The 25,846-nt window shown below is 33.4% G+C and overlaps 6 protein-coding genes and 7 non-coding genes across 15 annotated transcripts; 2 read left to right on the forward strand and 11 right to left on the reverse strand.

Annotated features, from left to right (window-relative positions):
• Window positions 1-1,187: 1,187 nt before the first annotated feature.
• LOC149492352 (SH3 domain-containing protein) lies at window positions 1,188-7,173 on the reverse strand. Its single transcript, XM_089716617.1, has 10 exons — window positions 6,928-7,173; window positions 5,454-5,576; window positions 4,534-4,603; window positions 4,224-4,369; window positions 3,796-3,897; window positions 3,458-3,655; window positions 3,298-3,360; window positions 3,111-3,215; window positions 2,230-2,304; window positions 1,188-1,436 (listed from the first exon to the last, which is right to left on the reverse strand). The coding sequence occupies exons 1-10, from the start codon at window positions 6,985-6,987 to the stop codon at window positions 1,317-1,319; spliced, it is 1,062 nt and encodes a 353-aa protein (XP_089572743.1). The 5' UTR covers window positions 6,988-7,173; the 3' UTR covers window positions 1,188-1,316.
• A 4,807-nt stretch (window positions 7,174-11,980) lies between these two features.
• LOC149492353 (uncharacterized) lies at window positions 11,981-16,242 on the forward strand. Of its 3 annotated transcripts, XR_016318852.1 has the most exons (5): window positions 11,981-12,559; window positions 13,389-14,311; window positions 14,428-14,526; window positions 14,664-14,732; window positions 15,852-16,242. XR_016318852.1 is itself a non-coding variant. In XM_089716430.1 (4 exons), the coding sequence occupies exons 1-3, from the start codon at window positions 12,460-12,462 to the stop codon at window positions 14,518-14,520; spliced, it is 1,116 nt and encodes a 371-aa protein (XP_089572556.1). In that variant the 5' UTR covers window positions 11,986-12,459; the 3' UTR covers window positions 14,521-14,526; window positions 15,852-16,242. The 3 variants fall into 3 exon arrangements, 2 of the variants coding, with proteins under 2 accessions (XP_089572556.1, XP_089572557.1); XM_089716430.1 differs by lacking the exon at window positions 14,664-14,732 and having other exon boundaries at window positions 11,986-12,559; XM_089716431.1 differs by lacking the exons at window positions 11,981-12,559; window positions 14,664-14,732 and adding an exon at window positions 12,641-12,796.
• Window positions 16,243-17,017: 775 nt separating this feature from the next.
• Window positions 17,018-18,068, reverse strand: LOC149492354 (membrane protein PM19L-like). The gene is made up of 4 exons (XM_089716520.1): window positions 17,813-18,068; window positions 17,500-17,719; window positions 17,374-17,419; window positions 17,018-17,293 (listed from the first exon to the last, which is right to left on the reverse strand). The coding sequence occupies exons 1-4, from the start codon at window positions 17,937-17,939 to the stop codon at window positions 17,201-17,203; spliced, it is 486 nt and encodes a 161-aa protein (XP_089572646.1). The 5' UTR covers window positions 17,940-18,068; the 3' UTR covers window positions 17,018-17,200.
• Window positions 18,069-18,590: 522 nt separating this feature from the next.
• On the forward strand, window positions 18,591-21,089 carry LOC149492355 (Pentatricopeptide repeat (PPR) superfamily protein). Its single transcript, XM_089715844.1, is given in 6 exon segments — window positions 18,591-20,604; window positions 20,714-20,769; window positions 20,771-20,835; window positions 20,837-20,874; window positions 20,877-20,931; window positions 20,933-21,089. Coding segments are annotated over 6 exon segments (2,109 nt in total). The 5' UTR covers window positions 18,591-18,809; the 3' UTR covers window positions 21,033-21,089.
• Window positions 21,090-22,395, reverse strand: LOC149492356 (F-box/kelch-repeat protein At3g06240-like). Its single transcript, XM_089716410.1, has one exon. The coding sequence runs from the start codon at window positions 22,305-22,307 to the stop codon at window positions 21,090-21,092; it is 1,218 nt and encodes a 405-aa protein (XP_089572536.1). The 5' UTR covers window positions 22,308-22,395.
• Window positions 22,396-23,118: 723 nt separating this feature from the next.
• LOC105649745 (large ribosomal subunit protein eL32z) lies at window positions 23,119-25,401 on the reverse strand. Its single transcript, XM_089716694.1, has 4 exons — window positions 25,267-25,401; window positions 25,079-25,181; window positions 23,513-23,694; window positions 23,119-23,421 (listed from the first exon to the last, which is right to left on the reverse strand). The coding sequence occupies exons 2-4, from the start codon at window positions 25,166-25,168 to the stop codon at window positions 23,292-23,294; spliced, it is 402 nt and encodes a 133-aa protein (XP_089572820.1). The 5' UTR covers window positions 25,169-25,181; window positions 25,267-25,401; the 3' UTR covers window positions 23,119-23,291.
• Window positions 23,852-23,996, reverse strand: LOC149492357 (small nucleolar RNA F1/F2/snoR5a). The gene has a single exon (XR_016319022.1). It is a non-coding gene; the product is annotated as a small nucleolar RNA F1/F2/snoR5a (small nucleolar RNA).
• Window positions 24,075-24,158, reverse strand: LOC149492358 (small nucleolar RNA Z196/R39/R59 family). Its single transcript, XR_016319024.1, has one exon. It is a non-coding gene; the product is annotated as a small nucleolar RNA Z196/R39/R59 family (small nucleolar RNA).
• Window positions 24,235-24,312, reverse strand: LOC149492359 (small nucleolar RNA Z195/SNORD33/SNORD32 family). The gene has a single exon (XR_016319023.1). It is a non-coding gene; the product is annotated as a small nucleolar RNA Z195/SNORD33/SNORD32 family (small nucleolar RNA).
• On the reverse strand, window positions 24,379-24,454 carry LOC149492360 (small nucleolar RNA U31b). Its single transcript, XR_016319026.1, has one exon. It is a non-coding gene; the product is annotated as a small nucleolar RNA U31b (small nucleolar RNA).
• On the reverse strand, window positions 24,567-24,650 carry LOC149492361 (small nucleolar RNA U31b). The gene has a single exon (XR_016319025.1). It is a non-coding gene; the product is annotated as a small nucleolar RNA U31b (small nucleolar RNA).
• On the reverse strand, window positions 24,737-24,820 carry LOC149492362 (small nucleolar RNA U31b). Its single transcript, XR_016319027.1, has one exon. It is a non-coding gene; the product is annotated as a small nucleolar RNA U31b (small nucleolar RNA).
• LOC119370835 (small nucleolar RNA U31b) lies at window positions 24,892-24,974 on the reverse strand. Its single transcript, XR_005178372.2, has one exon. It is a non-coding gene; the product is annotated as a small nucleolar RNA U31b (small nucleolar RNA).
• Window positions 25,402-25,846: the final 445 nt, after the last annotated feature.

The following is a 25,846-nucleotide window of genomic DNA, read 5'->3' on the forward strand; positions in this document are numbered from 1 at the left end:
TCTCTTTTGCAGACAGGCTTGCAGAAAGTTCCAATCAGATAGTACATATCAATTCCTTTGGCACAGCCAACCAATCAAACGTTGTGGATCAAGTTTTAAAGGTGCAAATCTTGATTTTCTTGACAGTTTATTATCTTAATTTCTTTCTTTAGTTTATCAACAATGGGATTGGATTAATCTTAACCTTGGCTATTAATGAATATTAGTGCCATTATCATCTCCAGACATAATAATTTCTACAATAGGCTTCATTAAGTGTTCTTTCTTATCAATTATATAATTTCTTTCAACAGGTTGGGAAGTTTGTAAAACTATCATCGCAATTCAGCTGAGCTTCATCTTCTTTAAATTAATGCCATCTATAAGCACTTCACCAGAATCAGGATCATAGAATCGCTCGACAAGACTAACAACAGTTGACTTCCCACTCCCGTTTTGACCAACTAAAGATACAGTTGTCATTTGGAATTTTCACTGAAAATCCAGAGAAGATCTGAACATCAAGCCTGGCAGGATTTTGAACTAAAAGATGTTCATTTCAGATATCCTGCCGGGTCTGATGCTCGGACATTCTCTGGATTTTCAGTGAAAATTCCAAGCGGCAAAACTATAGCTTTAGTTGGTCAAAGCGGCAATGGGAAGTCAACTTTTGTTAGCCTTTTCAAGAGATTCTATGATCCTGATTCTAGGCGAACTGCTTATAGATGACATTAGTTTAAAGAAGTTGAAGCTCAGTTGGATAAGACCGAAGATTGGGCTAGTTAGTCAGGAACCTATCTTGTTTGCAACAAGCATAAGGAGAATATAGCATATGGCGAAGAAAACGCAACTGATCAGGAAATTAGAACAGCAATTGAACTTGCCGATGCTGCTAAATTAAACGACAGAATGCCTCAGGTATTACTATTTTCTGTTGAAGAGCTCATGCCATTTAATTTAATATCACTATTGTGTGCTTCCACGTTAAAAAGCTTGATTAAAGATAACAAAAACTTGTACCAGAACAATGATTCTTAAGAAGAATTATCATCAATATTACCGAAATTGAGATAACTTTTCTTTTATTTTAAGCAAGAGTTTTAATTTGATGATACACAAGCCTTCTATTTCTAATAAAGAAATATTTAGTTCTGCATATATAACTTTCTTTCAAGATTCGATGATCGAATATACACCTACACGAGGGATTAAGGAAATGATAACAAGAAGCATACTTGTCTTTTTGTCAATTTGATGTTTCAATTCAAATTTCAGAGTTTGTAGTCTACTGTTCAAATTTGGATGGACAAACTTGACAAGACACTGACCGAGTAAGACTAATAAACTTGAGCAGACACATTGTTAGTGGGAATCCTCTGGCGCTTTTCCACATATGCTGAAGGGAACCACCCTGCCTTTCCTTTACATTCTCCTTCAGACCATCCAGTGGGGCTCACCTGCAATTACACATCAAGTCTCAGAAACACACTACAGCAAGCAACAATAACATCTGTAAAACTATAAAATTTCAATTTGCATTTGTAAGTAGTCCTATTTCAAGTTGCAATGGGGTATAAGGCCTCGATTACGTACAAAGGGAATCTTTAGCTATATAATTTTAAGGTGACTAGATGAATTATTGCATGACAAAATGATAAAAAAAATTGCAAACATGCAAGTCTTGATCTTGGACAAAATTGCCAGTCATTTCTCCTAAATCCTTGAGAAATTTTCATTTTGTAGCATGGAGTATGAAATAAAGGAAAGAAATGACTTTCCAAAATCAAGATAATGCAACAGGGACAAAGGACGGGGAGAAAAAAGACTATTAAAGATAAGGACTGAAAAGTAAAACAAACAAAAATAGGAAAATTAGAGTGTTGGAAGTTTCACATAATTCATATCCTACGCAGTTACTCCAAAAATTTTCAAGAAACTTTGATGGATCCCATGGTTATGGTTTCCTGATTCTCTTTATGTCCATTGGTTCCAGATGCTAGGTCTATGCTAAAGTCCCTGCCTTTAACAGAAGCATGTTACGGATATTTCAAGTTGAGCTGTAAGCCAAACAATCACTGGATGGAAGGCTAGACTCTTGGAAAATCATATAGTAGTATCTAATTGCACCTTTCTTCTGCCCTAATCACAAAAGCAGATAGCAAGTTCCAAATGCATAACCTAGATCTACCTATTTGTTAAGAGAATGACGTGTATATTTAATTCTAATACATCTCAATAAAAACAAAATACCTTTCGCACAACAACATAGTCACCCACTGCCAAGCTCAGCTCCTTCTCTGTTTCAGCAAAGAAAGTATGTGTTGCCTGCAACAGGTAAACCAAGACATATATGATTCATGTTGTCAGAGAAGCTGCATAATTTCTCTCTTAACAATGAAAACTCTTTGTATATAAGAAATATTAGGACTTACAGAGACAAAGTATGCAAAATATTCAAGATTCACAGTGAACTAGGTACTTTTCGATCCATAAAAGTAGGACTTGGCTTGATTTGTTCTTTGAATGAATATAACTTTTTGTTGGTAAAACTACCTGATTTTCTTGTTTTGACCATGAGCACGGGTAATAAATGTTAGGTTTTCCAAGTATGCCATAAAAGGTTGCAGTCTCCACATTCAATTGTACAGGTCTTTAGGAAGGAGTTAAGGGAAAAATAGAATCTCACTTATTATAAGAGCATGCAGAAAATAAGACTTCAAAGGTCATAATTAGCAATATTATGTCCCAAGTACAAAAACCATTTATTCGCCTATTGGAAAAGATGAAATCAAAGAAAGGTTCAACCTATCATGTAATCATTTGTATAATTACACTTGATAAAACATGGAGAGTAGTCAAGTGCGATGAAATGGTCAGAAATAATAGCACCAGCACTGCTGTAAACTATTCATAGGGATTTTTATATTCCGTGAATAGTTCATGAATCCAAGATTTCAGCGAAAATCCCGAAAGGTAAACACCAGGCCACTTGAATTCGATCAGTGCATCATTTTACAACTTAATGTAAGGTATATGTAAAATTGAAATTAAAACTATCCTAGGACTTATTTCCTTCAAAGAGACTTTCCAATCCACACTTCAAAGTTGAAGATTAAGTATTTAAAACTTACTTCGGCCAGGAAGTACATGTTTTTCTCTGAGCCATTCTCAGATGGAATTAGAGGGGATGGAACTACTGGCAGAGAAGACTCTTTCCGTTGTTTTTCTGAGACCATCTGACACAAATTCCACAGCATATCATAAGCTTATATGTAGGTCATAAGGAAAAATTTTTCTCCACAAACCATTTTAACTAACCTCAGTTTCAATCTCACTCAGAATAGCAGCAATTCTCAGATGGTAATTCTTTTCTCCTTCAACCTTCAAAAAATGTAAGCTTAAACTAATATCAAAATCCAAAAATAGTTAAAAGCTTTGAACTAGAAAATCACATCAAGAAAATTAGGCGCACACAGACCATGGCAACAAGTCTTTGAAAAGTCAATCTCTGCTGCTGCGCTTCAACAGCAGCCAAAGCAGCTGCAGCTTCTTTCCCAAGAACAGCCATATTTGCTTTTAGTTCTTGCATTCTTGCTTCTGCTGCATGCAACTTTGCAGTGTTTTCAGGAATTGGAGTTTCCCTGATTCTTGCTCGTCTTCTAGAAACCTCTGCTGCCTGTTTGCTTTTAATAGTCCATAAAAGTTAAGAGTTTATTTAGGCAAAATACTTGATCTACAACAGTGAAAATCATAGTGTAAGGTAATGATTTGATACAGCAAATTATTAATACATGGGATGCCCAGTTTTCCAATTACCTGTGTCTCTGCTTCCTGTCTCATCCGACTATAACGTTGAGCAAGATGTCGGGCATCTTCCAGAGGAGCACCAGTGATCATTGCTCGTAAAGGATCTAAAACCTGGAGAAAACAATTAGAAAAATACATGGTTCACCTTCTACTTAAATTTACAAATAAATGTTATGACAGGTAGTTTCTGCAGGTATAAATAAGTTTTAATAAAAAAAAAAAAAAAGCTAGTTTGATCAAAGGTAACATTAAAGATCAAATGAGTTTCAAAGTTATGATCTAGGTAATCCAGATTAGTTTAAGACTGAGACTTGGGCTTAGTTAGGTCAAGTGAAGTAAATATGTCCCCTGAAACACAATGATTAAAAGTGATTAAGAAGTTGTCACCTAAAGGACACAAACGCCATTCCATTTATTTACAATGTAAAAAAGTCAACCTGTGATAACAATGTTTGATTCAATTCTTCTTGCTCTTTCTCTACATGTTTACGAGCATCACCATAGATGGCTGCTGCTTTAGCGAGTATGTTATCATTGACATTCTCAGTTCCATATCTGCAGCAATCCTCCGACAATTTGGTTCCTATCAACAGTTTATGTATTATTGGAAGAAATATGAATGTAGTACAAGAAATAATGTCTAATCAGGAAAATGAATAAGCATGAAGCCCACATCAAATTAATTCTATCCAAATTTACATCCCCTTGTGATAATGAATTCAGGTCAGCCTATAAACTGATATTCACCTGCTTCAATATGTTTGTAACCAATGGCTGTAAATGTTTCCGCAGCTTTGACAATATCTTTCTGAAAATCCTGAAATAAAGAATAGCATACACATTTTAGAAAGCAACAAATATAAGAAATTTGCAAGAAAAGGAAGTAATACAGCATATTCATATCCTAGAGAGCCAAAAAAGAAGAAAAATGGAGTTAGTGAACTAAGGACAACAGCACAAATAAAGTTCTACTCCTGCACAATAAAGTATCATTCTAACAAAATTAAAACCAACTCTTTCCTTAAGATTTTTCTTGAAACTAATACAATCAACAATATCAATGTAATGCAGCTCCCATCTTAATGATAATACCTTCACTGTTAGTAGCCTGCATTGATGAGTATTTTGGCTATCATAAAGAGGACTGAGAACTTATTTTGATCCTAACATTTCTTGAGAGTAAGTTTCATGGAAATGTCATAGAAACCTTTGCTTGGAAGATATTCATATTGAAAGGACCATGAAGAGGTTATAGGAGTCACCGGTTTCAGAAATTGGCTCTAACATAAGGATCTATAAGCGACTGGAAAATCAAATGTTATAAAAACTTGGTAATTTGTCATGAAGGAAATACAATAGTTGAGGCTTAGACTAATCTTTTCTTACCTGAATTATAAATAACTATGCCAGAATCTATTCCTACTTTCAGAAACTATTCAAGATTGTTGAGGTGTTGAATTTCCTCCTTGTTGTATTCATAAATTCTGTTAACAAACATCACATTCAACAAATCTCAAAGCATCCTCTTACCCACATTTCCATCCTTTCACAAAAAATTATCAAACGCTAAGTATTCGTAACCAAGCATTAATTTCAGTATCAATAAAACAGCTTCATTTTAACAAAAAATATCGGTCCTTAATCTCAAGAGGGAAAAACCACCTCACCTTCCCTGCACGAGTTGACCTGTACAGTTTCTCCAGCTGTTGATGTCTTTGCATCTCAACCTCATCAATTACCATTACATCTGAGCTTTCATAACCAGTCCCACTGAACTGTTTTATGACAGCCTGAAATCCAAATTATTAAAATCAATAAAGACAATACTTTACAGAAAAATATATGTGGATTTTCTAGAGTACACAACAAGAAGATAAAAGTTGCACTACCTGATGTTTACTAATTCATAGAACACTTTCAAAACTAAATATTACAACATAATATATTGAACTTTGAAATGATGAACGTGTGGTGTTCTGTCATGACTTGTGGATTTACATAATGCATGCTGAACCTAAGCAACTCAGAATTGGGATTCAGTTGAGAATATAGCACAAACATAAATATTCCTGTATATTTCTGCATATACAGATACGATTACATGGATATACCACACATATAAGCACATGGAGGTGGGCGAGAATTCAGAACCACGAGGAAGTCAAAGGAGGTTGAAATAAAATTATAGATCTTAGGCTCATAATAAATAAGAGAGAGAAGTTGGGGTTGGAGAGAGAAACCTGGTAATTAACTTAAATATGTTCCTTAAATGCAAGGGTAAAATTAAGCATTTTGATGGTTTGATAGGCTATATCCCAATACCATTCAAAGTCACTTTGTGCATGGAAGCACTTAAGGATATAGAGGTAAAAACAAGTCAATCACCAATATTTTACATTAAGTTTGGACAAAACTTGTGCTATATTTAATCAAAACATCCAAGCCATCATAACAATCTTCAAGTTCGATATGCATAAACTTTGCCCTTGAAGAACCATAAAATTGTTAGCAACGGAGAATTTAAAAAGGGATAAAAGTGGCAACTTGGTAATGGAAGAATGAGGAAGAACCATTTCTATAAAGACTGAAAAAAGGAAATTCTTTGCAATAATCATTAAGGTAAAAGAGAACTATTAAGCATACTTATGCAGTATTAATGAGACAAAATATACAGATCGCTTCAGTGATTAAAAAAAAAAAAGAACAAATCAAGCCCCCCAAATCTAAGAAAAGCTTATGGAAGAGTTCAAGGATAAACTCCCAATTCAAGAAAAAATCTGGACAAATATAAAAAGTTTGCTAGATTAACATTGCATATGGTAGACCAAATAAAAAAGACATTAGCATTTGGCAGTAGTAGAAAGATCATCTCACTCTTGCGTTTTGATTCCATGTAAAGCTATCATAATTGACCCAAAGCGTATCAAATCACAATCCACTAATCTCTCTTTTTAATTTTTAGTCCATCTTTCAAATAAACTAGCATATTAACTGACACATTTTACTTGAATTCGAGCCAGCAAGAACTAAAACTTTCGGCTAATTTCCTCTCTCCCTTTTCTTACATTTTCTCGGTAACCAAACACAATTCAAATCAGAAAATTAAAGAATGAAAAGAAAAGGGTAAGAAATATAATTTACTTGCTGTTGCTTGGCTACTTGTTCTCTTAGCTTGCTCGCTTGTTTCCTTAATGCATCCATTTTGCGACCTCTTGAAGATGACAAATAAAGTTTGGTTTTCTTTGGATTTGGATCAGACAAAGGTTAGATCTGAAATGGGTAAAGAATAAGTTGGAAAAGTTACTCTCATTCTCTATCTGTAGAGTTGAAGTTGCTCCTCTGCCTCTCCTCTTTGCTCTTGCAAATCAGTAAATCACCATTGGACTTTGTCATAAAACAGCTGTTTTTTCAATTATTATTATTATCATTTTTAGAGTGGGTTATGGGCCCAACGAACGGGCTTCGGTATGGTAGAGTTTATTGGGCTCGTTAGAATTTATGGGCCTATGAAGCAAAAGCCTTAAAAGAACAATCAAAGTGAACCCATGTTTTAAAATTTTAATGCTCGTGCATGCGCATGGAAATCAAGGGAATAATTGGATATACAAATTACTCTTGTTAAATTATTATTATAATAATAAAATATAATTAAGAAAGAGGGATAAATATATGCTATTAATTTTATAAATAAAAATAACAAATATTTTAACTCGACTACGAATATTTGGACTCAATTAAGAATCCTGATATTAAAAACATAATAATTATTTTAACTCAATTAATTAAATATTTTTAAAACCAAAAAAATATTTAATAACTTTAACTTAATAATAAATAATTTGAATTCAATTATGAATTAATCTAATGAAAAATAACAAAACTAAAAAATATACTCCCTCCATCCCATTTTATTTACATGGTTTGACAAAACACGCATATTAATAATTGAGTCAACAAAAGTTGTTTTGCTCTTTTTTACCCTTAACTCACTGAAGATGTTAATAAAAGTCTTTCATTTAATAAAAGATCATAAAAGTTATCATAGGAAACATAATTATTTATATGTCTAAATTTAGAAACCTTGCAAACATTTTGGAATATCCAAAAAATGAATAACAAGCAAACAAAATGCGACGGAGGGATTATATATTTTCAATAGGACTTAATCATCATTTTTTTTTTTTGAAAAATAAAAAGGGATTACTGGGTGTGTTAGTTGTTGCTCCTGTCGTCTCGAACAACCGATCAAGTGTTGACGTCCCGATTTAATACACCTCATAGGGCGCACCAACCCCCGAACACTGGTGGGAGACCCTGCCCGCTTCCTGCACTCGTGAACCTTGACTCATAATAGCAGAAGCCTGGCTTGAGGAAGCTCACAAAAGTGGCAAAGCTCTTTGACAGTAGAGTCAATATTTAGACGTCATATATAACAGAATGCGCTTATGGAGGATCGAACCCTGATCAAGCAGGCAGATGATAAAGTACCATGAAGCCACCACATCGGGTGGTAAATCACCATTAATTTGAGTCAAAGTTTTTGTTGAAGAAAATGTTAATTATTCTATAAAGAAAATTGGAAATTAATTATAATCTATAAAAAGAAAATGGAAATCTATTATAATTAATTACATTCTATCAATATATTGTTATCATATCTTAAATTTCCATTTATTTATTTTATTAAATATTACCTTTTATTTCCTATATTTATTTTATTTTGGAGGAGTGAGCAAGTGTTATTAGAGAATAGGACAAAAGTAGAAGCTATGATTTCAATGATTTTACTAAATTAGTGCTTAACAACTTACTTACCCATTTTGAATATTTTGAACTTTTGAAATAAGATATGATTATGACGTATTCATTTTCCCACACAGCTAGTTCCAATTTAAATTCAATATCAGTTTCTATTTTAATTTTAATAATATTGTCATGTCATTTGATTATTTATTCATTTAAATATTTATTAATGATCAAATGCTGATTGAACGTGTCGACCGAATAGCGCATAACAACTACCACTTTCAGTTTGATATTTATTATTCACATCTTAAGTTGCCGACATGGTACTTCTATTTTATTTATGGATAATTAAATTATTTAATCAAAATCAAAATTATTATTAAATTTTTTATTATTTTACAAAATATCTCTCTTTTTTTCTTTTAGGATTTATAGGGGATTCAAACTTTTTTATATATATTTACCATTAAGATATATTCTTGTATACAAATAGTATTTATCATGTACTTTTTAAATTCAAGATAGAATATAAATATTACAATTTTTTATTAATCTTTTTATTTATAAGGAAATAAAAGATTTTACGTTCATACTTACAAAAGCTTTCAGTCCATTGAAGCTTTTGAATAAAAGATCTTAGGTTCGCAATCATATTTCCATCTACAGGAGAGATATACCACTTCTTATATTCCTATAAAATATATAGTTTATAATAATAATTATTATTTTTTAAATATGTCTTTTTTTTTTCCTCTGATTGTAAGCTTTTTATGCAAGAACTACCTTTAAGTTCTGTTTCTTTTGTCTTAAGATCAACGAATCACGTTTGCTCATGTTTTAGCAATTTAAGCACATTCTAAGTCTGATATGAAATAGTGAGGTACTGTTCCTCCTTCTTCTTTTATTAATATTTTGTTTGATGATTTCATTAATAAAAGTATTTCATTTTTCTTAAAAAAAATGTACTCTTTAAAGAAAAAAAGAAAAGGATGACACCATTTTTTTTAGGTCGAGGTCAAATTGTTCTATCTAATTTAATGGGGAGGGAGAACCTTTTTCTTTTTTTTTTTTTTATTAAACAAGAATTAATTATTTTAATATGAAAATTTAACATTGAGATCCCATCCAAATCCAACTCAAACCGCAATTAGATCTCTAAATTATTGAGTATTTTAAGTCTTTAACTTCTATTTTTATTAAATTAGACTCTTATTTAACTAAGAGTAAACAAAAGTCTAAGTCACTAACAACAATAGAATAGAACCAATAACAATGTGATGTGTTAAAATTTTAATTTCCATCTAGAAATTGAGACAAAAATAAATTAAAATTAAAAATAAAAAAATGATGTCAATTTCTTTACTCTCGGATTTAAAAAATAAATTTTTACGGATCATTTTCGTATCGGTCTCTTTCTTCTTTCGAATACTTGATTTTATTGAGTAATAATTTGTATGTTTCTAAACTTCTGTTAAGTAAAGATTTAACTTTAATAAAAAAATTAAAAAACTCAATATCAATAAATGAAAATTAAAGAATTTAATAGTAAAAATCTGATAAATTAAAGGGGTTTAAACATATATTTTCAAATTTATGACTTCAAAATTGAAAGCAATTAAAATGAACAAAAAATGGAAAAAAAAAGTATATTTTAATTAAAAAATTATCTAGATTATGTACCAGTTGCCCTAATATAATCCAATCTAAAAAAAAAAACCATTAATACAAAACCAACAATATCAAATCACATAACCTAAAAATAGATATAATCATAAAATACAAAATTGAAAATAATTTGATTGATCTTTTTATTAACATGAAGTAAAAAATTTCAAATTTAATCATTTCAATTACGAAGTTTCCATTATTTTACATACATGTATATATCAAAATACGGCCAATCAATTTCTGCTTTTCCAGAAATGATTTTTGAAATCTTTATATTTCAACCCATCAGAAAATACAATCCTTCTATCCTATTTTTTTATACGTTTTTCCATTAAGTAAAGAAAAACACATGGAAATAACCTTAAAGTAAACGAAATTTAAAGAATACATTCATCTTCCTCCTCCAAGCTTACAACTCATAATCAAACTGTTTCCAATCATGTTGCATGCTCTGAATCACCTTCTTCCTCCATGAAAGCTTTCTTTCCATTAATTTGCTTTAAAACGTGACATTGGAGCTGCAAAATCAATTTGAAGCGATACTGACACCGAGTCGAACCCTGAAAAAAAAAAAACAGCACCAATCATGCATTACAACGCGCCAAATTTTCACCAACCATTCATTACAAACTCACCAAGTCCGTCACCAACCATTCATTACAAATCCATATATGTATAAATCTGTACTTAACAATCAAAGTGATAACCACAAAGAAAGTAATGAAAATAGACAATATGTATAAATTGAACAGCTTCATATGGCTCATTGTTGCATCCATCCTTTCCAATTTTCTCTAAAGGTGTCTATTTTCCTGCTTCGGGCTGTATATCACATCCTTAAGATCCAGAACATCAAAAGCATTTACCTCCCTTGCTTTGTTGATCGGCTCGACACTGCCTCTCACACTTGTCTGAGAGACTGACTCCTCGGGCTTGCACCATTCCAAAAAGGTACACACTCATTATTCATACGATAATAGAGGAGACTGTTCTTATGGTTGGCAACTCCCCATTGTGTATTGGTACTTGTCAGGAATAAAATATAATAGATTTGCTTATCTTTTCTATCCTACAAACAGAATTGTTACATTATTACTGAATAAAGAGAATATAAAAAAATATTAATTCTTTCTCGAGATAATCCACTTAAAAAGAAATGTCTATAACATAGTTTTCCAATGTAATAAAATTACATAATGTCTATTTTTTTTTTGTTAATAAATGGGGTATTTTTATGAGTTTACCTTAATATTAAATTCGTAACGTACTGTCTATCCATATAATGCATACAACTTTTGATAGTCTTTGAGATTCAGAATGTCAACCCTCTTTCCACATTTGCAAGAGTATTCAAGAACCTGTCTTTCCATTCACTATCTCGATGGCATTATTTTCTTTTAATCCAAAATCCTAGCATCTTTCCTTTTCCAAATCGCTCTTGTCTTTCATTAGAAGCTCTCAATATACAAATATCATTGGTTCCACAATATAACGTGTCAACAAAGAGGTATTATTGTCTTTACAATATATTCTCTCTCTCTTAATCTTAATTTTCTAATTGACTTAATGGAAAAAAAATTAAAAAAAAAGATGAAACGGCTGAATTTTTTGAAGGATGAAATATGAGAATCGACGAGTTGTATTTCAATATAATAAAAATATAATAATAACTTTTCATTAATCTGGCTACTAAGGAGAAATTTAATTTTATTAACAAAATATTTATTTTGAAAAATAAAAAAATAAAAATTATTAATGTATCATAATGTGGCAAATTCGAGACCACCCACGTACCTTCCCATATCAAAATTTATAGCCTGTATATAACTGCATATGCCCCACCCTATCCCATTCCCAATACCATCATTCTCATGATAATCTCAATGCAAACACATTCATTTTGAATTTTGAATCAATTGCCCACGCACACTCCCTAATTGACACTTGCCATTAAAAATCAAACCATTTCCTCTTTTTCTCTGAAAATAAAATTACACACAAAAAAACAAACCAAACAAAAACACAGCAGCAAATAGAATCCGCTCCAGGAACAGACACAGAAGGAAAGAGAATCTAAACGCCATATTAGTGGATGCTCATATCCTTCACCTATAAGTCCTACCTGTACTTGTACTATATTTTAGCTTTTTACAGAAATTAGAAAGCGAGGTAGAGAAACGAAAGGGGACACCCACGATCTGGGTGTGTTTTTTTTTTTCCGCGGTTACCCCACGAGAAGAGAGAAAGGCCCGATCAATCATGCCATCAGGTGCAAAGAAGAGAAAAGCTGCCAAGAAAAAGAAACAGCAAGCCAACAATAATGGCGACAACTCTTCAATTAACAACAGTAACCCTCAAGGTATCATTTTTAAAGGCTTTCCGCTTTTTGGGTACGCTAACGCATCAAAGGATTCCACTATTGCCAATCTGTCACTCAATTATTTACTCACTTTTGCGTTTCTTTTAGACTTTATGTATTCGTGAGTTCTGTGAATCTGATAGTAAGTGTGTGTTGGAGAGTTTTGCTTTTCTAGCATTTGATTGAGATCTTTGTTGTTGATTGGATTTGGTTTGGTTTTGTTTATTTTACCAATGGGTATTTGCTGATTTCCCTTGTTTTGATTCATTAGAATTTTTATCTTGTTTTTGCTATTATTATCTTCTTTGGGATTGGTGGGTTTTTGTTTGTTTCTTGTCCGTTTGGTGTTCTTGTCAAATTTGGTGTATGGGTATTTTCATTTCCCTTTTCTAGATTGGTTTTGATTGGTATTCTTCGTACTTTTATGTTCTTTTGGAAATCTGGGTTAGTAGCATTTGTTATTTTGATTACAATTATGAGGTTGTTTTGCCTTTTTATCCATGGGTATTTGGTAATGATTAATGACCCTTCTCCCCACCCCTTTTTCTCCTTAATTGTGGATGTGATTATTCAACTACTCTAATAAACTAGCTATGTGTGTTTAATACTCTTTCCAGTCTTGCTGGGGTTTATCTATTAATTTGGGGGTTTGGTATTTGTTAATGTCCCTAGATTTACATGATTTCTTTCGTGGAATTCTTTTACTTAGCGCTTACTAATGTTTCATACGCATAAATAGGATTTTTTTTTTATCATTGTTCCTACATTGAAACTCTTTGTTTTCCACAATTTTTTGATCGAGACTTTTTTGTTCGTCAAATGGAATTAGGAAATGATGATCCAAAAAGCCAGGATGAGAGGGAGAGTGATGGTGGTGACACTGGTTCCCCTAAATCACAGGACCAACATAACCAGCAAGATTCAGCTAATGAGGAGAATGAAGAATCTGTGAAGAGGGATTCACCATCATTTCTCTCTGAGAACAGGCCTATTGAAAGCGTTACTGGGGATGCAGAAGGCAGCCAAAAAGTTGGAGTAGAGGATGATACTGTTATTAAAATAGAGAGAGAGCTGAACTCTGAGCAGGATATAGAGAGCAAGGATGTAATTGTGCAAGTTGAGGCTAAGGAGTTGCTTGATGGAGATAACAAGAGCTCTAGCAGTAGTAGTTCTGATGAGGAACCTCATGTTTTTGACAAGAAATGGAAGGAAGAGTCCCATAATTCAGTAGGAAAGGTATTTCCTGAAGAGGTGACACAGGTTTCAGGAATTGAAAAGTCACCCAAGGAAGCTAATGGTAATTCAGTTGTTGAAACTCTCTCCACTGTTGTGGTGCCCATTTTTGGGGTTGCAAAACATGTGATGGAAGGTGCTGGAGTTGAGAATCCAGAGGTGTTGGAGGTAGTTGAACAAGGGTTAAAGGAAGATGAAGATAAATTGCTGCCTAAATCCAGTGATACTATAGCTGGTTTGGTACCAGGGAAAAATGATGGTAATGTTGTTCCTGTGTTGGAAGACAATGTTAGAGTAAAAACAGATGTTAATTCTAATGTGAATGGAAATGAGGATAATAGATTGACATCATCAGGCACTCCTGAAACTACCCATGCAGAAAATATCAAAGATTCCGAGACTTCTGGTGGTAATGCGAGTGTGAATGAGGGTAAGTTGACATCATCTCGTGCTTTTGAAGCTATTGGTGATGTAGATAGAGCCAAAGATTGTGAGACTTCTGAGTATACTGAAACACAGGTATCATCCTTATTCCTTAGGTTTTTTTTTTGGTTGTGGAATTAATTTATTACGATTTTATTTATTTGTGTTGTTGCATTGATAAATAATTGCATTGTTTTCTGAATTGTGTTCAGCCTCTTGTACCTCCAGCACCACAATTAGCACAAAGAACATCCTGGATGAGTTGCTGCGGTTTGTTTGAGGCCTTTTCAGGCTCCAACAGATAATCTGAGGTTAGGATTATTATGTCAAGTCATGTGTCAAAGATCAGCTTTTTCTTCTTGTGTGACTTTGTTTTCTATTGGGATAAGCATTATGATAATTAATAAGGAGATGGTTACTTGACTACTTAGATTGGTTGAATTCACAGGATGATGCTTGTTTACCTGGTTGTGAATTTCCAGATGCTTTATACCTTTTTATGTATATCCTGTTAAAGGTAAATGATTATTATTTTTTATTTCTCACATGCTTGGTTTATTATTTTTTATGCTTGGCTCTGAATCTGGTTTTCCTTATCCGAGTTATTCAATTCTCTCTCTGGTCATCAAGTGGGTCACTTGCCATGGTAAACACAGGATTTTTTGTCTTCCTAAGGGATTAATTACGGTTGTGACTAACTACCAGAATGGAGTGGCAGGCTTGGTCTCTAGCTTCATATTTGATATTCTTTTGTAGCTTAAAATTATGCATAGTTAGGAATTAACTGGAGGAGAATGGAGTAGAAAATCATCTCATATCTTGTTTGGCATCTTATCTTTTTAAGAAGGGGAAGGGAAAGGGAAAGGGTGCGTAGTTATTCCCCCTCATTCCCTTTCAAGGAGTTGAAATTTATTACACTGCAAATGGGAAGTAAACAAATTGAATTCCTCTTAAAGGAAATATTTTTGTAACTAAAATTCTCTTCTCTTTCCCTTTATCCAAACAAAATAAAATTATTTCTCCTTCCTTCCCTTTATTATTATTTTTTAATTTTCCAATCACAACAATGTAAATATTTCGCCTCCTTTCCCTTCCCTTCCCTTCCCTTCCCTTTCTTCAAAAAACATTCCCTTTCCTTCCTTTTGCTTCTTTTATATTATAACCATGAATAGTGTAAGTGATATGGTGATTCTCTTCTCATGCATGTTTGTCCATGCTAATAGCTGATTTCATAGATGTTGATTGTGAGGTGCTTGCACATTAAAAGCTTCTTATATTGTTTACAGTTAAGATCCTACAATTTTTTTCCTTGGAATTTCTAGTTATTATTACCTGATTTCGCTTCAAAATCATCTAGTTTAAGAGGTGATGATGTTTGGATTATAATTATTTTCATAACACTTGGGTGAATGACAAACTGTGCCCCAATTTTGAGATTTTTTGGCATTTGCCTCATTGTGCTCTTCTGCTGTCTATTATTTTGCAATTATTAGTTAATTTATTTGGTGCTATGAATTCATTTGCTCCAAACTTTTTATAAAATCATGGTTGTGATAATTGTTATTTTACATGGCTAAATGGAATCATTCGAATTGAATAATGTGTAACATCCTCTATCATTTGTCCTTCAATGCAGAAACGGAGAATGATGAATACTCCGGTGGACTCAGAAGCTCGCGAAACTTGTTAAGGATTTGGTTGATAGAAGTTTGTAATAGCTCATATTAGAATCTCGTCGAAAAATTTTCCCCAAGAATAATGAGCAGGAAACCTAGATAGACAACAATTATAAACAACACAAAAAGTGATAGTGTTATCATTGCTAGGCAGCCTAGTTTACCATGTTCTCGCTGCATTTTCTCTTCTGTTAATTTTTTCATGTGTGAATAGACAGGGTGTTGTATTTATTTCATTTTGCATTAGTTCAGGCGGATGCATGACCTTGAAGCTCCTAGTTTTAGTATGAGATCAATGTTTTCTTGATTATGTATGATTTTGTGGTGCTTAAGTTGATCTTTTGTGATTAATTGGTGTTTGTCCTTTTTTCATCTTTTTCCGGTTATGTTATCATTAAGTACTGGTGTTGATGAACGCGAGAAAGATTTACCAAGGTGGTTGTATCCTTGGATGGTGCCTTGGTTAAATGGTTTACTTGAAGTAAGAAGGTGGTTGTCACTAAAAATTGTTTTAAACCTTGCATGTGAAGATTGAAACAGCATTCTAGAAAAGCAGGGCTGAGCTGATTAGAATTTGTCCTTTTTCCTCCTTTTTCTGAAACTTCAGATTTAAATTAATTTCTTGATTAACTTTCAAACAACAATTTAATTAAGGTGTTGGTTCTAGATCATATAAATATTATGGAAGGATTCAAATGGGCTAAATACCTAAATTCAATGCTTCAGTACAAATGCTTTTTGGAAAGAAATATAAAAAGAGAATTATATTTCTAAAGTTACCAATTTTGATAATATCTTACATTTTCACGAAAATAATATTTTTAAGTTTTACAGACTTTGATATTTTTAAGGTTTATGAATTTTTAAGAGCTATTTTTATATGCAAAATATTAATTTGACGGCAATGATATTTTTAAGGTTTTACTTTTATATGCAAATTATTAATTTGACGAGTAGTTTTTTTATATGTGTTTAATTAATTTAACTTGTAAGTTAAATTATTTAATAAAATAATTTTACAAATTGAATTATTTAATAGGTGTAATTTTATATTTTGAAGTATTCAATGGAAAATAAGAGTTAAAATTAATAAAATTTTTAGAGATAAGTTTGAGCATTGGGCGGATTAAATTTATGCTGTTGCACACCAATTTCTTTTTTATTAGATGATGAATACAAATCCCATCGAATCACACCAATCCCATCATTCACCCTTTAGTTCTCAACAGACTAAAATGGGAAAAACAAATCAACAGAAAAATGAAAAAATTTTAGAGACATAACGCAGGCATTTCATACGATTAGTGACTCAAGTTCTTCTGATTGATGAGGCACCATGAATGGCTGCTATGTATAGAAGCTGTGTAGCTGAAAGGATGATTAGAAATGCTTCCATTGCTCTCTGCACGAAGAATCACTCACTTTAACACTTGCTAATTACCATATGCATTAAAATTAAAGAAAGGTATCTGTAATTCTTACCAGACGAGCATTCCTTATCTGGAGCTCAATCTCTTTGCAGCCAAAACTGCAAGCATGATTTTACCAGTTAGTGTAAAAGATTACTGTTAAGTAAATTTGAGGTTTCCATATTTAGATATTTCTTACCCCATAGCAAGAAGAGTGAGAGTCCAAGCAATAGCAGCAACTGAGGCCGCAGCTGGCAAACTATCAGCATTCCAAGAACGGATATGGTTAACACCGGCAATTGCAGAAGCAGCACCAACAACTCCGGCAATCAAAGCAAACGTCACAAAGAATCCGGTGGCAGCATTTCCCATCGGAAAATAAATAGGTGAGAAATGTGCGGGAAGGTCGAGACCTGGTCCTGCAAATTGTTCAGAAAATTACATGTTATACCACTCTAGTAATAATAAGCTAAAGCTTATATTGATGCAATGATAAGCAAATGAATTTTTACCTATTACGAAACCATGATCAATTGCTCTGTTCATAGCCCAACCACCAATGCCTAAAATTATTACATACATGCAGAAATTCAAGACCAGAAGCAGAGAAGCAACAGGTTTCAACTGGGTATTTGCCATCTTTGTGTTAGATGGTAAGAAACAAAAGCTGTAGAAAGAGGAAAGAAATTCGATTTTTTTGGAGGGATTCAAAAGTTTAATGCATGTGTTTTGTGCCGAGAGATGGGCCTTATAAATATGAGATGTAGCAGCCATTAAGGGTTTTCAGGTTCTTTGCTTGTTAAGGCTGCTGGTTCCAAAAGGGTTTCTGCGGGGTTGTAAAGTGTCATACTTCATGCTCAAGGCAAGCCTTAGAAACTCAGATTCTTTGTTTAAATATTTTATCTCATTTTCTCTAATGAATACATTCCTTGGGTAGGCTAAATTGTTTCATTCCAGTTTGTGGAGGGAAAGTGATATTCTTTGCCAGTTGGGTAGGTGCTGCAGTGTTAATTTATCTGAATATGGACCCACTTCATATGATTTGCAAAAAATGGAATTCATATTGTCCTTTTGATTGTTTTAAGGATTCAGAATCTGTAATTGTTATCGCCTGCCGATAAGTAAAATTAGTTATTTTGGTAACTGTTAACCGTTTTTAACAGTTTTATAACATTTAGCATTGAATAGTTTTTTTATATTATATTTTGATCAATCAAAATACTGAAAGTTCTCTAAAAAGCTGCTGCAAAATACAATCTATCTGAATACCTCTTTAGAACTAGCAGTCAACGCTGGTCAAATTAAAAATAAAAAATGAAAAAATAAAATGGTGGGCTGGCTGTGCTCTAATAAGTAATAACTTAGGGATCTTAATTACAAAAAAAAGTTGCAGCCAAGCAATTCATGTGACCTGGACTTGCATAGCCCAGTTTGTTCGGTTAAGCCTTCTTCTGGTAATCAGTTCTTAACTATCGTCTTGCTTTTGACCGTTCGTCTAATGAAGAAACTATGTCACAATTTCGCGCCGTTTTCCAAAATTTCATTCGTCAATCTAAAACTTTCCTATTTTCAATTAGGAACCAAAGATTTTCCGTCGTTTCGACTGAACTTCTCGTATCTTTCAGGACTGTTAGATATTGCACTAAAACTAGAAATCTACTCTCTTATCATCTAAAGAACCAAAAATTAGACCGAGCCCGAATTATTTTTAATAAAATCCGATCTCCCGGTGTGCATCTATACACTATGATGATTGTTGCTTATGCAAAGAATAATATGCTAGATGATGCTTTGATGTTGTTTGATAAAATGACCGTCCGAGATGCAATTTCATGGAATTCTATGATAAAGGGGTGTGTAGACTGTGGAGAATTGTGTTTGGCTAGAAGACTGTTCGATGAAATGCCTGAAAGAAATGTTGTTTCTTGGACAACAATGGTAAATGGGTATTTGAAGTTTGGGAGAGTTGAGGTGGCTGAGAGTTTGTTTTGGGACATGCCAGAAAGGGACATTGCAGCATGGAATGCGATGATTCATGGATATTGCGGGAATGGGAGAGTTGAGGAGGGTTTGAAATTATTTGAAAAGATGCCTTGTAGGAATGTGATTTCATGGACTGCAATGATTGGTGGGCTTGATCAGAATGGAAAGAGCGAAGAGGCTTTGTTGCTTTTTAGAAAGATGATGGCTCTAGATGTTGTGCCTACTTCAAGCACGTTTGCTTGTGTATTGACAGCTTGTGCAAATGCAATGGATTTTAATGTGGGTGTTCAAGTGCATAGTCATGTATTTAAGTTAGGATATTATATTGATGAGTTTATATCAGCCTCAATGATATCGTTTTATTCAAATTGCAAGAAAGTCAAGAATGCTCACCAAATATTTAGTGAGACTTTGTCTAAAAATGTGGTTATATGGACAGCTCTTTTAACAGGATACGATTTAAATTCTAAGCATGAAGCTGCATTGAGGGTTTTCAGTGACATGATAAAGACGGACATTCTTCCAAATCAATCTACATTCACTAGTGCTTTAAATTCTTGTCGAGGATTGAAGGCCATTGATATGGGTAAAGAGATCCATGCAATAGTCATTAGACTAGGTTTGGAAACTGATGTTTTTGTTGGTAATTCTCTGATAGTCATGTACAATGAATGTGGGAATATAAGTGATGCTGTAGCAGTGTTTGAAAAAATCAACAACAAGAATGTTGCCTCTTGGAACTCAGTTATTGTTGGAAGTTCACAGCACGGACAAGGCATGTGGGCCTTGATTTTCTTTAACCAAATGATACGCGCATGTGTAGACCCAGATGAAATCACATTCACTGGATTGCTTTCTGCTTGTAGCCATTCTGGGATGTTGCAAAAAGGAAGGTGCTTTTTTGAGTATATTCATCTATATAAACCTATGGCATTGAAGCTTCAACACTATACTTGTATGGTAGATATCTTAGGCAGATGGGGGAAGTTGGAAGAAGCAGAGAAGCTGATAAAGAATATGCCTATGAAAGCGAATTCTATGATATGGTTAGCCCTTCTCAGTGCTTGTAGAATGCATTCGAATATAGAGGTAGCTGAAAGAGCTGCAAGAAGTATTTTTGATCTAGAACCGGATTGTAGTGCAGCATATGTTCTATTATCTAATTTATATGCTTCTGCTGGTAGATGGACTGATGCTTCTAGAATAAGAATGGAGATGCAGCAAGGAGGAGTTGTGAAACAACCAGGGTCAAGTTGGGTAAATTTAAAAGGAAGGAAACATGAGTTTCTTTCATGAGATACACCCACTGAGCGAAAAATATATGAAAAGTTAGAGTGGAGATGCATCAAGGAGTTGCGAAACAACCAGGGTCAAGTTGGGTAAATTTAAAAGGAAGGAAAAATGAGTTTCTTTCATGAGATAGGTCTCACCCACTCAGCAAAAAATATATGAAAAGTTGGATTGGTTGGGAGAAAAATTAAAGGAATTTTGGTTATGTTCCTGATCAAAGATTTGCTCTACATGATGTTGAGGGTGAGCAAAAGGAGGAGATGTAGTAAAAGGCTGGCAACTGGATTCCCTTTGGTTAGTACTGTGAGGGAAGTACAATAACAGTGATGAAGAATCTTAGAGGATGTGGAGAATACCACTGTCATTAAGCCCATGTCGAAGATTGTAGAAAGTGAGATTATTGTAAGAGACAATTCACAATTCTTATGCAGTTTTAAGGACAATTTCTCATGTACATAATCATCTTTTGAATTAAAATACAGAAGAAGATGAGAGAAGCAGATGTGGTAATTATAATTATTTGGAAATCGACACAAGACTCTGAACATACGCAACCACCCTCGATCCATTCTGATAACCAGAAAGCAAAACTGTCCGAAAATGCCTTCTACTGGGATTATATATAGCTATAGCCTTCCCATCTAAATTCATGACAAGTTCATCAATATTGTTGGCAAATCCTAGAGGTATGTATCTTCCCACAGGAAAACTGATGTCCAATACTTTACTCCAAGATTTCTGCTCCCCATATTCTCCCATCTTCCACACATGTAAAAACCCATATCCAGTTCTGCATACACAGAGTTTGCCAAATAGAGAAGAAACAACGCCACAAGATTTTTTTGGGAAACACTTGGGTAAAAGAACCTCATTGAACTTTTCCTCCGCTGAATCAAAACACAAAAGCACAGCTTCTTGACCATCAACCTGCTGTCTCTTTACATACCAATGTATAATTCCATTATCCAATGTAACCCCTGATTGATTTGAAGAGAAAATGTAAGGGAAACCCAAAGATTTTTTATTCTGCCAACTATTTGTCTTATTATTATAAACTTCAATTGAGAATTTCCCAAATGAAGAAGAAACAACAATTACCACTTTGTAATTATCATTAAAGTAGTCATAGCCAAGCCCAGCAATGCAGCAATCAGGAAAATTTTGATACATAGGTCTGCAAATCTTTTTATGTTCTCTGGTTGAAGGGTTCCAGAGTATAAACCGGCCTCTTAAACCACCAAGGCTTATAAGCAACAAACCATTACAAGAGCCAAAAAATTCACAATCAGTATTGGTGTTGTGATCTACTTTTCCAAAAGGATTTAGAAGATGGATTGTTTCTACTTCAGAAGAACTCAAATTTTGATTCAGAATACGAAGAGAGAGGTAGGGATGTCTCGTGTGTGTATTCTCCACTTGAATGACCCCATATTTTCGAATGCTAGGGTTCATATGTGAAAAAACAAACTGGGGACTTGAAATCAAAGAAAGCCAGTGGCTGTTCACTGCTTTAAATCGCGTCAGGGATTTTAAGGGAAGTCGCTGAAGTATGTTAGTTAAAACGTCTTCATTGAAATTTCTTTTCTTTGATTTCTGAGCATTACTTTTTACACTTATGGTTCTGAGCATAAACTTCATCACGTTCGCTGCCTCCCTTATGCTATCCATCCTCGGCAACTGAATATTAGCTTGTGAAATCCATATATGTATATATATATATATACACACACACATCAGGTTATCCAAATCCGAGTTGAAAGAGGAGACCGCAAGAAAATTTTTTAAAATTTTGTTTTGTTTAATACGAGCTGAACCAGGAAACCTTTACCGCTATGTTTGAATTTGAAGGAAAGAAAATCGAAAGGAAGAATTTTATCTTATCCAAAAACCAATTTTTTTATTTAAAATTTTTTTTCTACCTCAACTAAAAATTGTGATGTAATAGTCTTACCATAGTTAGTATAAACAGTCTGACAACAAAATACAAGGTTCCGTTGAAACTAATTAAACTAATTTGATTCGATTTGACAGTTTAAAAAAAGAAATTAACTGTAATTTCAAGAAAAAGAAAAGTGAATTAATACTATTGTAAACATAAATATAAATAAATAGATAAATACAGCAAAACACATGAACGCATTCAGATCTATCAGAAATTTTTATTAGTTGTGGAGCTGTGGGTTATCTTTTCAACTTCATTCTTGTTATTGTATTGAGTTCTCTAATAGTTAGAATTGCCGCACCCCAATCAATTATTTATGAGAACCAAGGAGCTACCAACACCATTCAGCAATCACAACAGTGAAGGTTTCTTTTAAAGATTAGGTTTCTATGAACAGAAACCATCCGATGGTTCTTTTTTTTTCTCATACCTTATGTATTTTTATTGTCTTCCTTCTGGACATCACATATTCGTAACTTCGGCAGAGATCAAGATTTCAAATATTAAATATCCAAGAACAGAAGCTCGCTGTTAAACAGCCAGAACGGCATACCAGTAACACCATGAACAGACAACAAATTATACCAACAATGGACTGCGAAATGCAATTTAAAACATTATGTATAGCATAAACAACCTTATGAGCTAAGACAAACTTACTTTAAAAATGTTAATATCACCAAGTTACATTGATTGCAAAATTTAAATTATCAAAAGGTGGTAAGCAAACTAGATGATTCTCACTCCTAACAAGACAAAAAATTCCCAGGTTCAGCTCATTCATCTTCCTGGCTGCGCAACCTAGCCAGCTTGTTCGTAACAACAACATCAAGTTGAGCAGCTCGCTCCACAATCTCTTTCCTCTTCCTTGTTGACACGTCATGTGCAATCTCAGCACAGTAGGTTCTGCAGAACAAGGAAGAACGGATATAACAGTAAGCATAAAGGACAGAAAAATTTGATCTTTCAATAACCATGTCAAGAGTCCATAACTCACCTGTTATGCATCATCAACAGCTCAAGTTCCCCAACATTGTGTACAACAAATTTCTTGAAGCCATTTGGAAGATAATGGCGAGTCTTTTTGTCTGAGCCATACCCAATATTGGGCATCAAAGTACATCCTTTGAACTTCCTTCGGACTCTAGAATCAATACCTTTTGGTCTACGCCAGTTTTCCTATCATAACAGTACATGAAAAACCGTGATTAGTCCAAAATAATTTCAGAATCACAAGCTCAGGCATCAAAGTCAAACATATACATTGAGGGCAATAGAGAGCAAAAGAGAACTATGAGCGAGTTCCAAGAGATGGATTTTCTTCAAATAATTAAAGAAATGTAAACAGAGTAAAAGTAACAGAAAGCTCATAGAAGGCCAGCTAACTGTGTCGCAAAGTACTGTTCACAATTTTTTTCTGCCCTTCAAAACGAAATGTCCAGCTACAAAACAAGACTGGACATCAGATACCATGGGCAAATTAGTTCAAGAAAGGTAAACGAAGAAAGAATCACACAACTTTTTTCATGCTCAGAATGACACAAACATTTATCAAAATTTGCAATCTCAGCCGAAAGATGGTGATATTTTAATGATCAACACGGTTACTCAGAACCAAAAAATAACTTGCATCATAGATTGCAGTACAAAGACTGAAACCAAAACTTAAAATAAGACCATAATAATTCAAAATAAAAAAAGCATGGACAATGTATGCAGCAGAGATCAGATGGTAGTGCATGAATAAAATTCATCATCCAATAGCAGAACTGGTGGATAAGTATCATCACACCTCATTGCATATACCCATTGTCCATTTTAAAAAAAAGAACACTAAACAAATAAATAATCATTAGCCATATGGGATCAGATATAGAAAGATTTATCACCATTTTCCATGCGGAAATAAGACTGGGTGTCAAATAAATTCTTCACATCCCAAACAACCCTATAAAACCATGTAGGATATTGGAAAACAAAAAAAAAAAAAAAGAAAAACAAATCTGGTAGGGGTAATATAAAAAATATATATTATAAAATAATTCTATAAGGGATCAGATAAATCCTCAATTTCTATCACCATTTCCACCAAGAGATGGAAGTAAGACTGGGTGTCAAAAGGCATCATCATATCCCTCCTAGTCAGTAAGACACAGACAACATCAATATATGGGTGCACTAATCCTAACACATTTCTACTTAAAAGTTCTTGTATCCAAAAAAATCAGATAGTCGATTATTGGCTCACCATATTGCATCAAAAGAAGCAAGTGAGACTGGGTGTCAATCGCTTATCATCATATCAAGGCAAATCAAATAAGCATTAAAGCTAAATTTACTATGAGCTTCATCAAGTGAACGAGCATAGAGATTTAGGAATCAGATAAAAATGTCATTCACCAACTTGCATCTACATATGCAAGTAAGACTGGGGCGACAATATATATATCATCATTTCCATTGAAACGGTTTAAACAAACAAAAATTTAAAACATAGAGAGTTCTAAGCTAACTTATGGTTTATTGAACTAATCACTGAAACGTTTTTGGGGATATATATTACCTTAACAGAAATCTTGCGGTCACTCTGCGGCCTTTTGAACTTCTTGACTCTCTTCTTCACAATCTTCTTTGACAGCAATGGCACCGCCATATTTACTTACCTCCTGTAAAACACAAAATCCACCGTAAATACTACAGTCTACAAGTCACGCAGATCTAAGAACCATAAGACCAAAAGTGTGAGCTTACGAAATTAGGGTTTTGCTACGCCGCCGAAGGTTCAAAAGTGAGGCAGAGCTCGAGCTTTATATAAGCGAGTAAGGTACGCATATTAGGGTTTCTACCCTTCCAGTTGGCGTCCTTAAAAAAATAAATAAATAAAATCAATTCGATTTTAAAATATCAAGTTTAGTGGAACAAATCAACGGTTGAAAATGGTAGTTGTTAGCGAGGCCGTTGTAGGTTGTTTAGAGTGCAGCCCAGCCCAGCCCACAACAAGAACATTTTAATTTAGGATTAATTACTATTTAATCCAAGTATTGTAGCATATTACAATAGTTGGAATCATTATTTTCAAAAATTAAATTAATGATCTTTTTATTTTATAATCTTCCCGTTATAGTCCCTTCATTATCAACAAAACGACTATATAATAATAAAACGTCATAAAATACACGTATTATTAAAATTAATTTTTAGATCCTGAATAATATAATATTTAATTGTATAGGAAGTAAATAGTGACTCATTTAGAAAATATTTCAATATTATTTAACAGAAAATTTAATAGAATGACATGACAGTTGAACAAAATAGCAATAAAAGGATT

The sequence above is a fragment of the Jatropha curcas genome, chromosome 11, assembly GCF_041381405.1.
Source record: "Jatropha curcas cultivar XTBG-Jc1 chromosome 11, XTBG_Jcur_1.0, whole genome shotgun sequence".
NCBI classification, from domain to species: Eukaryota; Viridiplantae; Streptophyta; class Magnoliopsida; order Malpighiales; family Euphorbiaceae; genus Jatropha; species Jatropha curcas.

Bases quoted from the DNA above. Each gene is read 5' to 3' on its own strand.
- LOC149492353 (XM_089716430.1), top strand. From the start codon at position 12,460: ATGCCATCAGGTGCAAAGAAGAGAAAAGCTGCCAAGAAAAAGAAACAG. The intron at 12,560-13,388 runs GTATCATTTTTA...AAATGGAATTAG, and splicing joins TAACAACAGTAACCCTCAAG to GAAATGATGATCCAAAAAGC. The intron at 14,312-14,427 runs GTATCATCCTTA...AATTGTGTTCAG, and splicing joins CTGAGTATACTGAAACACAG to CCTCTTGTACCTCCAGCACC.
- LOC105649745 (XM_089716694.1), bottom strand. From the start codon at position 25,168: ATGGCGGTGCCATTGCTGTCAAAGAAGATTGTGAAGAAGAGAGTCAAG. The intron at 23,695-25,078 runs GTAATATATATC...CTGTTATGATAG, and splicing joins ACCGCAAGATTTCTGTTAAG to GAAAACTGGCGTAGACCAAA. The intron at 23,422-23,512 runs GTGAGTTATGGA...CTTGTTCTGCAG, and splicing joins CTGTTGATGATGCATAACAG to AACCTACTGTGCTGAGATTG.
- LOC149492352 (XM_089716617.1), bottom strand. From the start codon at position 6,987: ATGGATGCATTAAGGAAACAAGCGAGCAAGCTAAGAGAACAAGTAGCC. The intron at 3,361-3,457 runs GTCTGTGTGCGC...CATTTTTTGAAG, and splicing joins TTCAAAGACTTGTTGCCATG to GTTGAAGGAGAAAAGAATTA. The intron at 2,305-3,110 runs GTAAGTTTTAAA...TACCTGTTGCAG, and splicing joins ACATGTACTTCCTGGCCGAA to GCAACACATACTTTCTTTGC.
- LOC149492356 (XM_089716410.1), bottom strand. From the start codon at position 22,307: ATGTGTGTGTGTATATATATATATATACATATATGGATTTCACAAGCT.
- LOC149492354 (XM_089716520.1), bottom strand. From the start codon at position 17,939: ATGGCAAATACCCAGTTGAAACCTGTTGCTTCTCTGCTTCTGGTCTTG. The intron at 17,720-17,812 runs GTAAAAATTCAT...AACAATTTGCAG, and splicing joins TGATCATGGTTTCGTAATAG to GACCAGGTCTCGACCTTCCC. The intron at 17,294-17,373 runs GTAAGAATTACA...TTCTTCGTGCAG, and splicing joins AGATAAGGAATGCTCGTCTG to AGAGCAATGGAAGCATTTCT.